The 14,977-nt window shown below is 37.6% G+C and overlaps 1 protein-coding gene and 1 long non-coding RNA gene across 4 annotated transcripts in view; one reads left to right on the top strand and one right to left on the bottom strand.

Annotated features, from left to right (window-relative positions):
- The window catches only part of lpin2 (lipin 2), a 37,195-nt gene that overhangs the window by 21,026 nt on the left and 1,192 nt on the right, over nucleotides 1-14,977 (top strand). For all 3 annotated transcript variants that reach the window (XM_066723423.1, XM_066723425.1, XM_066723422.1), the window contains exons 3-19: nucleotides 96-191; nucleotides 428-738; nucleotides 971-1,078; nucleotides 1,802-1,928; nucleotides 3,162-3,483; nucleotides 3,927-4,026; nucleotides 6,138-6,325; nucleotides 6,688-6,781; nucleotides 6,989-7,058; nucleotides 7,213-7,305; nucleotides 7,855-7,931; nucleotides 9,450-9,594; nucleotides 10,385-10,533; nucleotides 10,885-10,971; nucleotides 11,600-11,752; nucleotides 12,234-12,348; nucleotides 14,513-14,616. In XM_066723423.1, the coding sequence (XP_066579520.1) occupies nucleotides 96-191; nucleotides 428-738; nucleotides 971-1,078; nucleotides 1,802-1,928; nucleotides 3,162-3,483; nucleotides 3,927-4,026; nucleotides 6,138-6,325; nucleotides 6,688-6,781; nucleotides 6,989-7,058; nucleotides 7,213-7,305; nucleotides 7,855-7,931; nucleotides 9,450-9,594; nucleotides 10,385-10,533; nucleotides 10,885-10,971; nucleotides 11,600-11,752; nucleotides 12,234-12,348; nucleotides 14,513-14,616 (2,339 nt within the window). The remainder of the gene's footprint in view (nucleotides 1-95; nucleotides 192-427; nucleotides 739-970; nucleotides 1,079-1,801; nucleotides 1,929-3,161; nucleotides 3,484-3,926; nucleotides 4,027-6,137; nucleotides 6,326-6,687; nucleotides 6,782-6,988; nucleotides 7,059-7,212; nucleotides 7,306-7,854; nucleotides 7,932-9,449; nucleotides 9,595-10,384; nucleotides 10,534-10,884; nucleotides 10,972-11,599; nucleotides 11,753-12,233; nucleotides 12,349-14,512; nucleotides 14,617-14,977) is intronic.
- Nucleotides 3,347-13,481, bottom strand: LOC136770811 (uncharacterized). The gene is made up of 3 exons (XR_010822296.1): nucleotides 13,393-13,481; nucleotides 7,366-7,417; nucleotides 3,347-3,471 (listed from the first exon to the last, which is right to left on the bottom strand). It is a non-coding gene; the product is annotated as an uncharacterized LOC136770811 (long non-coding RNA).

The raw sequence follows: 14,977 nt of genomic DNA, 5'->3' as shown, positions 1-14,977 counted from the left end.
GTGACCTTTTTACTCAAATGTAAAAGGGATTATAGTAATGCAAATGAATGTAATAGCTGTGGAATCCCTCATGTCCTTTTTTTTCTTACTCACAGATTGACATAGAGATTAATGGCGAACCTGCTGAGCTTCACATGAAACTGGGTGACAATGGAGAGGCATTCTTCGTACAAGAAACGGAAAAGAAAAATGTAAGGCTTTTAATGTTTTTTTTTATTGTATGAGTGTTATGAACATGCATGATGACCACTAGGATTACTTTTGAATGCTTGTTCTTTAAAGCAAGAAATAATTACATAATTAATCTTCATGTAAAATGTTTTGCAATACCTGTGTATACCATAGTCTCTACTGAGTCAACCTTGTTGTGAGTTAGATTTCATGGAACCTTCTCTAATGAAAGGCCTTTGATTCACGCTTTATCTAGGAGATTGTTCCAGCTCACCTGGCGACCTCCCCAATCCCAACTGAGGAGCAGATGTTCTGGAACCTAGAGAAGCATTTGGCGAGTTCTGGAATGGAAGACAGGCAGGCTCAGATCTCGGAGAACTCCACCAATAAGAGCATGGACACTGAGAGCTTGGTGCTCAACATTGGCTCTGTGAAGAAGAAGAAACGCAGGAGGAAGAAGCACCGAGCAGATCAGAGGAAAGAGGACCAGACCCCAGTGCCTGGAAATGAGGAGATCTTTGAAATGGATCTCAGTTCTGATGAAGAACAAACGCCTCATCATTCAAGGTAATCTGTTTGTTCCCACTGCCCTGTCTTAACAAATATGAATTGTTCATACTGTTAGCTTCTGTTAAACCTAGATGTGCCAGTAGAAGCTGAAAGTGTAATATTAATGTCAGCTTTTGAAATTAAAGCTTTAGGAAACTAGTTTTCACAACAAATCTTTGTATATTTTTGGAAGAATAAAGGGTTTGTGTCTCTACTAGATTTCAGTTGATATTTTTTCTGTTTTCTCCAGGGGATCTTCCTTCACCCCAGCAAAGGATATAGACTACAAACAGCCCTTGATCCTTCACTCCCTTGATAGCTACCCATTCTCTGATGGAGACTGGTCCCCCTCTGACAGGTATTTTTTGCTGAAAAATATTGATGTTCCCCTTATGTTTATTTCAATAAGGGCAAATCAGTTTTTGGCCTATGAAACACAACAGAAAATGTCAGCAGTTACTACTTGTTGATATGTCTGTAGTATAAACAAAAATATTCTGAACATGTGTTATGTTGCAATAACTACTGTGTAAAATAACTAATTGTAAGCCTAGTCTTAAATTGCTAGTAAGGTATATTTGTAACATGCATCATGCAGCATTTTTATCATTTGATAATATTTTTTTGTATAGCATAAGGACTTTTTAATTTGTGTTCATAGTTTTCTAAAGTTTGTATTTTAATTTAAAAAAATTATTTATTAAGGTTTAAGGTGCCTGCAAACCGATTGCACCTATCCCCCAAATTAAAATGAGACTTTTTTTTTCCCTAATCCAGATTATTTTATTGCAAAATGTTACTTTCAACAACTATTATATAAAAAGTGTAAACAGTTTTTCATTTTGTATTCATGGGGAGCTCAAAGTTTTGATTTTCCTCTAGGTCTTAGCTTCATCTTGGAAACAAACCCTAAATATCTAATGCTAATTATGAAATCAACATGCATAATGTTTTTACACCCCTTTCAACCTCATAGCATCACTGATGGTAAGGTAGACAATATTTGCAGCACAATGAATTACAATGTATGACTCTGCTTTATGTATTGTTTTATAATGTTAATGTTATTTTTGAATTGCAGCATGGCACTATCACAGCTCTGCTCTCCAAAGAGTGACTCAGAGTTGGTGGTGAAGCCCTCGGAGAACCTCCTAAGGGCTGAATCCCATATGCAGTGGATCTGGGGCGAGTTTCCAGAATCAACTAGGGTAAAATAACAATCCCTTTGGCATTACATCAGTGTGCAAGTCCTGGGGCTTTTTGTGCTTCTTTAAATCATTATAATGTGGGTGGGGAAATGACGATGGTGGGAGAAATTATGGTAACTGTTATCCCATCTGATTATTTACTTTATATAATGAAGAACTTGTCCTGGAAAGAAAATCAGAAGATGTTGCTGCCCTCAAGAACCAGAGCTATGCCTCCCTGCTTTAGTTGCATTTCAACCTCTTGTGCGGATGGATATAAAAGAAATCCAGAGTTACCTTGTGTTTACATCCTATTTATCAAGACATCTAGGGTTGCATTGAGTATTGCTCACATTATAATATAAAATTTGGGGAGTTGCCATAATTGTTGTATGGTGATCTCATGCGTAGTTTAGCTGAAAATTTGGGTTGGGTGATACATCGGTATCATGGCTGTACCAGTGTTTTAACAAAAATATAAAAATATCTGGTGAAATAATTATACCTTTATTTTTTGCACCGTTTAGTTACTAACAGATCAAAAAATATTGCTGTGTTTTGGGGTTTCATTTCTCCCTCCCCTGTAATAAGTTCAAATCTCACGGTCTGACCCAATCTAACTGCTATTTTGGTATTTGTGTTACATTATTTAAATGTTTTACTAAAACACACTAAAATGCTATATAAAACTTCTCATTAAACCATTAAACATGTCACATCCAACGTGTTCAATAGCACTGACGAACCCTCCACAATTAGATAGTTTGGATATTGATTTTGTTAGTTTCTCATTCAGAAGGAACTGCTAGTAATCAAGATATACTGTATTTTCTGGCCATATCGTCCACCCCTTCCCAAAATAGAGATGCAGATATTCATGATGAAAATAAAATCGGCAAAACATATTAAGAGGATGGAAATATGTTTAATCGTGACATATACAATGGCATTGCACAAGAATCTGAAAACATGAAAACCAGACAATGACAGGTTTCAATTGTGGGAAAATAAATGCTTTGATAAATGTATCACTGCACAAAAACAGACAGAACTTTAAACGCAGACCTGTAAAGAGCTCCAAACAAGTTTCAGCTGTTCCTTGTAAATGGAAGTTACAAGGAAGCGTGTTGAAAGCAGAAGAAAACATTTAGTAAATAATAAACAAAAGCTTGGTACTTCAGGCATGGCATTGTGTTTGCAACTCTAGGTAAGTTCATAAATTCACTGTTACTTGTTCTTGAAACTATGTTCCAGGTCAGCAAGAAAGAAAAGTGTGAACCTCTGAAAACCGTCACCATCACCCCGTCCGAAAACACACATTTCCGTGTAATCCTCAGCTCGGACGCCATGGGCGAGGAGGGGGAGCAGCAGCAAGCTGTGGTGGATACTGTCTGTACCATAGTGAAGCCTCAGCCTATAAGCCCTGGCCCTGCAGCTGTGGTCAGTGTGACTGCCTCCCTCCAGGAAAACTCTTCTGGCTCTTCTGCAGCAGTAGTAGAGCAGGTTGGGGACCTGGCAGACATTGTTACTGAAATTAAACCATTCTCAAAGTCGGACTCCCCCTCTAAAAAGAAAGGTAAGACAAATTTAGCAATCCCAATTTAGAAGCAAGCTTGGAGTTATCACATTGGGAATCCAAACTCATACAAATGTATACAGTGTTATTTTAGTATATTTGTCTTGTAGATCAAATCATTTCAACTTCATGAATTTGTTTCTCGGGAGTACTGCATTATTTCCTGTATTTGAACTCGGAACTGAATTATAAACATACTTCAAAAGAGCACCTTTTGCATAACAAAGATATCACCCAAGACAACGTAAAAGTCATGTAGAGAGAGGTCTGAAAAGGAAGGATGTGGTTTTGAATTCATGGTCTGGGAAAGTAACGCTATACATGTACTGTATTTTTTTTTTTTTTTTTGTGTGGTCCTATGTATATACACAGTCAGAAAAGAACATAAGTAAAAAATAAGATCATATTGGTTGTTTTTTTCTCCCCTCCCCTGTCACTAAAAGGTGTTCGTAAGAGGAGTCAGCACCAGGGACCGGAAGACATCTACTTAGACGATCTAAATGTATTGGAGCCTGATGTTGTTGCACGTTACTTTCCTAAAAGGTGATTGTTAATATTTTTTTTTTTTTTTTTTTTTTAACTTCAGTAATACAATCGCTGAGAATTGCAGGAGAAAAGTAAATCACTGAATGTCATCTGGTGAAACCTACTACTTGCTCTGAGATTCAGAGAACTTGTTTAAAAGAAATAGAAAGTCAGAGGGGCATTTCATATTTCTCCAAAATGGACATGTTTGATGTCTAAAAACATAAATTCTTTCCTCTGTTCTGGGCATTGAATGTGTATATTTGTAGTATATTTGTTAAACAGAAGAGTGGAGGGCAGATTATTAAAGTATTTCACAAATTGAAAGCTATTGAGGTGCCGATTAACTGTGCAAATGTCCTGATATATAGCAATTAAAACGTTTACATATTTGATCAATTAAGCAAGACATACAGTGAGGGGAAAAAGTATTTGATCCCCTGATGATTTTGTACGTTTGCCCACTGACAAAGAAATGATCAGTCTATAATTTTAATGGTAGGTGTATTTTAACAGTGAGAGACAGAATAACAACAACAAAATCCAGAAAAACACATTTCAAAAAAGTTATAAATTGATTTGCATGTTAATGAGGGAAATAAGTATTTGATCCCCTATCAATCAGCAAGATTTCTGTCTCCCAGGTGTCTTTTATACAGGTAACGAGCTGAGATTAGGGGCACTCTCTTAAAGGGAGTGCTCCTAATCTCAGCTCGTTACCTGTATAAAAGACACCTGTCCACAGAAGCAATCAATCAATCAGATTTCAAACTCTCCACCATGGCCAAGACCAAAGAGCTGTCCAAGGATGTCAGGGACAAGATTGTAGACTTACACAAGGCTGGAATGGGCTACAAGACCATCGCCAAGCAGCTTGGTGAGAAGGTGACAACAGTTGGTGCAATTATTCGCAAATGAAAGAAACGCAAAATAACTGTCAGTCTCACTCAGTCTGGGGCTCCATGCAAGATCTCACCTCGTGGAGTTTCAATGATCATGAGAACGGTGAGGAATCAGCCAAGAACTACACGGGAGGATCTTGTTAATGATCTCAAGGCAGCTGGGATCATAGTCACCAAGAAAACAATTGGTAACACTACGCCGTGAAGGACTGAAATCCTGCAGCGCCCGCAAGGTCCCCTGCTCAAGAAAGCACATGTACAGGCCCATCTGAAGTTTGCCAATGAACATCTGAATGATTCAGAGGAGAACTGGGTGAAAGTGTTGTGGTCAGATGAGACCAAAATCGAGCTCTTTGGCATCAACTCAACTCGCTGTGTTTGGAGGAGGAGGAATGACCCCAAGAACATCATCCCCACCGTCAAACATGGAGGTGGAAACATTATGCTTTGGGGGTGTTTTTCTGCTAAGGGGACAGGACAACTGCACCGCATCAAAGGGACGATGGACGGCAATGTAGCGTCAAATCTTGGGTGAGAACCTCCTTCCCTCAGCCAGGGCATTGAAAATGGGTCGTGGATGGGGATTCCAGCATGACAATGACCCAAAACACACAGCCAAGGCAACAAAGGAGTGGCTCAAGAAGAAGCACATTAAGGTCCTGGAGTGGCCTAGCCAGTCTCCAGACCTTAATCCCATAGAAAATCTGTGGAGGGAGCTGTAGGTTCGAGTTACCAAACGTCAGCATCGAAACCTTAATGACTTGGAGAGGATCTGCAAAGAGGAGTGGGACAAAATCCCTCCTGAGATGTGTGCAAACCTGGTGGCCAACTACAAGAAACATCTGACCTCTGTGATTGCCAACAAGGGTTTTGCCAACAAGTACTAAGTCGAAGGGGTCAAATACTTATTTCCCTCATTAACATGCAAATCAATATATAACTTTTTTGAAATGCGTTTTTCTGGATTTTGTTGTTGTTATTCTGTCTCTCACTGTTAAAATACACCTACCATTAAAATTATAGACTGATCATTTCTTTGTCAGTGGGCAAACGTACAAAATCAGCAGGGGATCAAATACTTTTTTCCCTCACTGTATTCCTTAATTGTAAAGATTTCCTGCAAAAACTTTACTGATGACTTCCTCGTTAAGGTGTTAAGAGACAGTTGTAATCACTGGTCCAGTTGCTATGCTATTTCTGCATGCGTATGACTTCTGTGTGTTGCAGTGAGTCTGACCCGGGGTCTAAACACTGGCTGGAGTCCGAGACTCGCTCGGGCTCCCAGTCTCCTCAGTCCGTCGGGAGTGCAGCTGCGGACAGTGGGACGGAGTGCCTGTCGGATTCAGCCATCGACCTGCCCGACGTCACGCTGTCCCTCTGTGGAGGGCTCAGTGAAAACTCAGAAATTTCAAAAGGTGAGATCAAGTGGGGATTGATACAGTACAGTAGACCAGGGTTCAGCAACAGGCGGCCCACGGCCCAAATCTGGCCCACCATCAAAAATATTTGACTATTATCTGCGAAAACAACGTCAGCCCCCCCACTCTTATCGGCAAAAACACCGTCAGCCTGCCGACTATTACCTGAGATCAGAATTGGCCCGAGGCCAAACCTTGTTGCAGACCCCTGCAGTAGACTAATGAAACCTTTATTTTTTATATCACTGTAATTTCTGGTGGATATTGATTTATAATACTTGATGAGATAAATAAAACGGTCAAAATTTGTAACTTGTTTTCCTGTAGTGATGAAATTGTCTTTTTTTCTTTTCTAACAGAAAAGTTCATGGAGCATATTATCACGTACTACGAATTTGCGGAAAATCCCGGAATTATAGACAATCCCAATTTGGTAGTACGAATTGCAAACAGGTACATTTTGAAATTCAGTAGTTTTGCATCCATACCCCTCTGTACTGCAGTTTAGTTTCTTAAGATGCCAAAATACTGAAAGATGTTTTTCATATACTTTCATGATGCCATGGAAAGTAAAATTATTCAGAACCTTTGATATAATTAGTTTTATGACTTGTCTTTTGTGTCTTTTGGCACTTCTGTATGTTTTTATTAATTTTACAGATATTACAACTGGACATTAGCTGCCCCCATGATACTCAGTTTGCAGGCTTTTCAGAAGAACTTGCCAAAGGTAAGTTTTTGCATGTTACACTGTATGTTTCTACCAATCTCTTTTCGATCCTTTTTACCCCTTGAAGCTTTAGGTTTTTGTCATCAAACATACACAAGTGTACAAATTACTTCAGGTCAATTAATTATCACTTTTTATCTTTTGTGAACTTCAGACTACAGAAGAGGCCTGGGTCAAAGAGAAGATGCCAAAGAAATCTGGACGGTGGTGGTTTTGGCGCAAAAGGGCGGACAGCACTGTCAAACAGGTACAGTTCTCAGTAGAGGATACTTTGAAATGACACCACAGTAATGGTTGAATTACTCACTTTGTAAGTGCATCCTCACTTTCTCTACAAATCTTGTAGTCATCTTTTTTCCCTGTAGTTTAAATAACAAAATATATGAAGCAGATATTATTTGCATGCAATAAGAAACATTGCTCTTCTATTTATTATTAAAGTTCCTAATATAACCACTTGTACTCAATCTGAAATGCATTAATTTTCAAACTTTAAAGAACTTTAGACAACCTTAGTTGTCAGCTTCATGTAATTAAAATATCACCATATGTACACATGCCCACACTCATAAATAAAGTTATTAAACTTATTTTATTCAGAGGTTTTAACATTTTAATAGATGGATATGTTTAAATCAGTTTTCAACCTTTGGGCAAAACATTTCCAGTTTGTAAACTCTTATTTATTATGATAGTTATTTCCATTGTAGATTTGTTTGCATGAAAATAGGACTGTGACAATGATTAAGATAATCTACAATATTAATAAAACTCCTTCTTCCCTTTATTTGAACAGTCAGAGGCTAAACTGGAGACTCCAGAGTCACAGAGTGGGATTACCCCATCACTCACCCAGGAAAACCCCAGTCAGAGGTAAACCACACAACACTACCTAGGATGCTGCTTATACGACCCTTATTACAGCACAGGAGAAATGAGAGCAACATGACATCTGGACTATAGTGTCCCCCTGTGCGACGGGCTACTTGGGAGACCAAGTAACCAAAATCTATTTATTTTAACAGTATTTTGAGCAAATGCCAACCAATAAGAAGGCCTGCACTTTTTGTAAATAAACAGATTTCCAAGAAATAACGTAACCCAAACAACATTTTTTATTTTCTTTCTTTCATATTTGTTGCAATATCCATATGTTCTTTTTTAAACAAACACACATACTTTAAGTAAAACATTCAGTTGGTGCAAACTACAGTATAGTATTTAAACAGCACACCTTATTTCTTTTTCCCAACCATGCAATCATACCGCAATCATGTGGGGCCCTTTAAATTGAGATGATGGGTATGAGAAAGAAGGAATTGGCTGGAGTATTATTTGTTAACAGATATTTTAATCCTGTTGAGGAAAGATTAAGAGCTTCTAAAAATAGAAAGATTAAATTGTCTTAAAATCAGCCCCTGTAGGTACATTCTTGTACCATTTCACGATTTTAAAAAGCATTTTCAGAAGATTTAATAACTTTCAAAGGGGTTTTAAGTGCTGAGTTTCAACATGTACTGCGCTTTAGCCATAAGAGATATTATAAATGGGACAGGGTTTTTGGCTCCTTCTCAACTACTGTTGCTTCCTCTCATGTAAGAAATCGCACACGGTGTATTTATCTTAACCTGTTTCCCAGTGTAACCGTGTAAACCGAGAACTAGTTACTTTTATTCGTTTATGTTTTTAATGTAAACTGAAATAATTCTGAAAAGATTCACATACATGTTCACATACATAAAATAACCTTCAGGCCTCCAATACTACTACAAACCCTGGGGAAATGAAGGCAAAAACTTAAGTCTCCATCATTTTTCACATTAATGTATCCAGACCATGTAGGGGACAGTATCTTCCCTAAGAAGATGACATAAATCTGCTTTGCACAGACCTACTGCAATCTGTAAGGAATTCCTCTTCATGAAATATGATTGTCCTGTGATAATCATTCAACAAGATGGAAAAACTGTAACGAATGTTAGTTTGTCAGCTGTAAGTACTGTATATAGTGATGCTTAAACAATGCCATCTGCTGATGAAGATGGGCATGGCTGCATTGCTCGTGCTATCAGTAGCTAGCTGATAAAGACATGACTCTAACATAATAAACCCCAGGGAATCTTGAATTTAATGTCAGGCTTAAAGGATTTGTTTATGCAGCTGTTTTTCTTTGCTTTTAAAATGCCCCCCCTTCCCCCACCCCCCATTCTGTGCTGTCCACTTCAGCTCCACTTGATAGTGCTTAGATAGCTATTTCCTGACTTGATGAATTGATTAAAAATGAGTAAATGTCAGCTACTCAGTTGATGATTGGGTATCATTCATTTTGAAAGGGGAATATAATAACCAATCATAAATAAATGAACACAGTTTGAATTCCCTCTGTATCAGGTCAAAGAGGGAGGACTCCTCCAGTGATGAGGAATCGAAGGAGATTAAAAATGCATCCCTGAAGGATATGGGGCAGCCTGAGAGCCTTGGCCAAGCAAATACTACCTCTTACAAGAAGTCACTCCGACTATCTTCTGATCAGATTGTGAGATTTCCTTATTTTTTTGTATCAATCAAACTTCCAGTTACTAAACATTAACCAACCGTATATTCAATTATTTATATTCCATTAGAACTGTAGCCAACTGTTTTTGAGTAGCCGTCTTTGGGTTAGGTACACAGTTCATGTGTCTCGTTTGGGTGGAAAATATCCTGGATTCTGCAGAATTCTGTAGATTCGGGATCCCCAAATAAATTAATATTCATGTAGCTGTTGTATCATTCAGTTGTATTCACCTGATCCATGAGTTTGGCAGCACGCATTAAAGAGGTCTATTTTAGGTAAGGAAGCTATTTTTAGACAACATACACCACCTAGACAGCTATTTTAGATCAAAGATAATTATTTCATCTTCAAACAATGCCTATTTATTCTCAGGGTAAAAATAAAGTCATTGCAGTACCTGACAATGAAAGGAAAGCGACTGAAATGTTAAATGTATTTATTTTAGTGCTCATCATAACCTTCCCCTGTCTCCACATGAAATTAAATTTGATTCCCCAGTTTGGAGATTTTATTATTAATCTGTTTGTCTAATCTTTGGTGAGATTTTGTTTGCACTGTCAGATATTTAAAAAATATTTTTTGAGAAGTGTACAAGTGAATTATACAAGTTGCACATTCATCTTTTCAGGCTATCTGTTAAAATTACTTTTTTGTGGTTAACCAGATTAAATAAACATCTGCAGATTAAAAAATATGTCGCCCACATCCTGAAAGCTCTGTTCTTGTTTTCAGTTGGATAGAGAATTTACATATTTTTATTTTATTTTAGGCAAGCTTGAAGTTGAAAGAAGGCCCAAATGACGTTGTGTTCAGTATCACAACTCAATATCAGGGTACATGCCGCTGTGAAGGAACTATCTATCTCTGGAACTGGGACGACAAAGTCATCATTTCTGACATTGATGGAACAATTACAAAGTAAGTTACAACAAACAATAGCAAACCATATCCCTTCAAAAGACACTGCCCTCGTGTTCATTTAATAAATTAACCCCTCTAGCCTCAGTAATAATCTTTGAATCCAAGGAGCAATGAGCTTTATTCTCTAACAGATTTTCTCATCCATTTTTATCTAATTGTATATATGCCTTTACCAATAACATTAATTTGTCCAGCACTTTGGAACAAATAAAGAAAGGATTTAAATGGATGGATAAATATCCTCTTAAATTAACATGAAATAAATTAATATTCATGTAGCCACAGCTATCCCAAACCTAATTTAAAATATTTCTCACTCATAATACGTTTCGCTGTCTGTGTCTCCAGGTCGGACGCTCTGGGACAGATTCTTCCGCAGCTTGGTAAAGACTGGACACATCAAGGGATTGCTAAACTGTATCACTCAGTGCATGAGTAAGTCAGAGAGACACTGATTAAAAAAAAGATGTATATATCTATTTATTTTTCCTTTATATCAATTTTGACACAAACGTAATGTTGACACTGAGATCTGAACACAGCATTTTCTGTGCTGTCATTTCCGGCAAGTACATAGCAGAGGTTTTTGTATGAAAACAACCTTTTAATAAAGTAATAATTGCTAAATCAAAATGTAAGGCTTCATGCTATCTTAGCACCAAACTATGACACTATTTGTACTTGCTAAACTGCTTTCTTTTTTAACAGACACAAAAATAATAACTGTTCTAAAATCCTTTTACTAAAATTCTCTATATTCTCTCTCTATTTCTTAGAGTATCAACCTTTCTTTTTTGGTAGCAAATATTTACAGAAAGTTATCATGACATTTTGTCTTTAGGTACACGGCACAACAGAGTGCACGTTCTCCTGTTACTACCTATTGAGATGTACAGTTTTAAAACTTCTTTAACCAACCTAGCATGATAATATTATAATTTAATACATTTGCTGCTATAGGAAGAATCTGAATGAAACTTATAGATCATAAAAAAATTAGATTATATAGTTTCTGTATTACGGTACGGTATTTGTGTCTTTATTGTATGCATTTTCTCTATAGGAATGGATACAAGTTTTTGTACTGCTCTGCCCGGGCCATCGGGATGGCAGACATGACTAGAGGATACCTGCACTGGGTCAATGACCGCGGGACCATCCTTCCCAGGGGGCCTCTCATGTTGTCTCCTAGTAGCCTGTTCTCAGCGTTTCATAGGTAACCTGGCTTGTTCCCCGAAAACTAGAAAAGCCTTCCTAAAAATCTTATTCTTGAAAGTGTTGCTTATAATTTTGTTTTATTGTTTAAATGATGTCCCTTTAACCATGTTTTGACCCATTTTGTCACTCAAATATGAGTTAAGCCATTATCAGAATCACTCACTTTTTTCCTTGTAATTAAGGTGCAGATTTTCCTTACCTATTGATGATAACGGCAAGTAGAGACAGGGAAAATAAACATCAGAAAGTTAAACCACTAGTTATAATTAACAAAGCTAGCACACTGGATGCGTGTGTTACTTGTATGCTGTGTGTACCTTGAACTTGTGCCAGGACTGGTTATAAACAGTAAATGTGTCAGAAGTACTAATTCATCGCTAAGCTATCAATATGCTAACCTGGTTACTGGATAGATTCAACAAGTCGTTATACCTAATTCAAACCCCACATCAATGCCTTTGTTGTCTTTCTTCCTGCAGAGAGGTTATCGAGAAGAAGCCAGAAAAGTTTAAGATTGAATGTCTTACCGATATCAAGAATTTATTCCATCCTAATAAACAGCCATTTTATGCTGCCTTTGGAAACCGACCAAATGTAAGTCTCACGGTTTTATTTGTTCCGAAGCCATGTAAACTTGGTGGCTCTTTCTGCGGTATCTCGACTCTACAGTGAAACAAAGACAGCACCAGCATCGCAGATCGTCCTGTTACAGCACCGACAATAACAGTTGTTGACATATACAGCGTAGTGCCAACACGGCGCCAACAATAACAGCGTCTGTTCTATAAAGAGAAAACCCATCACAGCGCATTAACCCTGTTCAGACCCAGCGTCAAGGGGTCGTGGTAAACGATATTATGGAGGAATGCAATTTTTTTATCTGCTCTGAGGATTGGCTTGCATTTGCATTTAACTACAAATAATTACTAACAGATTAAAAAGCAGTGAACAATTAATTCAGCTGAGTGTTCTTTATTGAATTTCTTGCTATACCCCTCTGCTGTGAAGTATGACAAGTCTAAAGCAACTGCTGTTAAACAAAGCAAACTGTGTGCAACATGAACAACTATGTAAACTATGTATAATAATAATTAGTATTACTATTATCCTATTTATAGGAAATGTGCTTTTATTGTTGGTGTGACAATTCACTTTAAATGGCATTAAATATTATTTGTGCTGTAATAGGAACATGTTTACTTATCATACTAAATATTGTATTCATATGTCTCCATTGTAACGTAGCAGGAACAGTTAAGAAAAACGTTTTTCTCAGGTGTAATTGCCTGAAAGTGTAATGAGAAACCATTTTAACATTACAAAAAAATACCAGTGAAACATAATGCACTGAGCTGTGTTCAGTGCTAATGTAATAATCTATGGTATTTCCTTTCTCAGTAACATTGTCTTCTAGAGAAATGAATCGGTAGATTAACAACTGGGAGTCAGGCCAAATTTAAAACAATGGGAAATAAAAAAAATCAACTGCAGGAACATTCAGATGCTATCTAAACAAATGTTGCTTGCTTAACTTCACTGTCTTCTGCAATGTCGAATGATTCTCATGTTCAGCAATACTATAAAAAGAGAGATTGTAAGTTAGCGGTGTCAAAATGACCTCAGTAAGTGCATACTTACCCTCTTGTCCAAATGGCTGCTGCTTCTGTCCCTGACACTGCTCTGAGGGTCACCTTTTCAGGAGTGCTGGCAGTGATCGAGTTGCTTGTTTTAGTAAATTAGCATGCTGTACTGTCAGCTATGTTGGAAGGCTGTCAAAAACACATAGCTTGCAGTCAGTTAATTTAAAGTGCGGGTGCCTTGTGTGGGGGTGAGGGGATATCTTTGACACACTGAGGAATTGGCTCAGAAAGGACCCAGATCAAGGTTCATGTGAAGGGGATTGGAAAGTCTCACTGACTCCAATTCCTGAGGCCTGCCAGCCAAAAAGCTTGGCATTGCACTCAGTCCCGAGTGAATTTTAGCAACCCTTGTCTGCACCTGTTCCCCTGAAGACATGGGAATAACTTCGCCAATGCAGGGGAGAGATAAGGTGTGAGAATGGAGTGGGGTGGGAAGATGCAGGCCATGTCTTTTGAGGATCCAGGTGGTGTATGTTGTATTAAAGATAAAAATTATGAATTCATTCATTGTATACATTTTTTTTTCTGTACAATGAAATTCATTCATAAAAATATCTTGAAACAGCCTAGCAAAGAAGAGCCATACTTGTACATCTGTCAGTTTTATGTCTGGACCACACAGTTTTGCATGCAAAACCAACATCCATACTATACATCTGTCAGATTAATGGTTTAAGTCTGGACCACATATTTGTGCACGCAAAACCAGCAGAATTATTGGCCCTGGTATTCCCACCACCCTAAGAAAGTGAAACTGTTGTGATTGTATTTGCTTGATTGTGTTGGCCTTCCTACAAGTATGGAGCACTAGTATCTACTGATCTATTTATTTATTTTAATTTGGCCCAACAAATCAATCACAGCAGACTGATCCTTTGTCACTTCTCCTCATCCTGTGTGGGGAAGTGGGCGATCCACACATGGGTGGGAAATCTGTCCCACCGAATAAATAGGAAGTTCCTGTGTATCTTATCTGTTTACTTCATGATGTTGGTAAGTATGATTAATTTCCATTGTGGGTTAGCTTAGGACATACCCGTCTGGCTTGCTTTTGTTCTGTCTGCTGCATGTACTGGCCAGATCCCTATTCTGACCTCCAGCTCTTTTATTCTTTTCAGGATGTGTTTGCCTATAAGCAAGTTGGTGTCCCTGTCTGCAGAATATTTACAGTAAACCCAAAAGGAGAACTTATACAAGAACAAACCAAAGGAAACAAGTCCTCGTAAGTGCACATTCATTGTTGAAATGTATGACAGATTGCTTTTTTGAATGTTATAAACTGTGTACCAGTAAGATTTGTAAATCTATTCTTAATGAAAAACAATATTATTTTTTTATAAGTCTTTTAAAATGAACTAGCAAAGGTATTTATACTCCTATCCAAGACTACACTACACTATTAGGGTCCAAAGCCTGATACATTTATTCAGGTACCATTGCATAAAGTCTGCTACAGATTCAAGTAGAAAAACAATATTGTTAACCTACCTTCTTTGACATCATTCTCACTGTTCATATATTAGCGTTTGCATGTTATTGTAGAAGATGTTTTAGATAACATCCAAATTCATACATGTAGTTGA

The sequence above is a fragment of the Amia ocellicauda genome, chromosome 2 (genome assembly GCF_036373705.1).
Source record: "Amia ocellicauda isolate fAmiCal2 chromosome 2, fAmiCal2.hap1, whole genome shotgun sequence".
Taxonomy (NCBI): Eukaryota; Metazoa; Chordata; class Actinopteri; order Amiiformes; family Amiidae; genus Amia; species Amia ocellicauda.
This window is presented reverse-complemented; position numbering and strand designations above follow the sequence as displayed.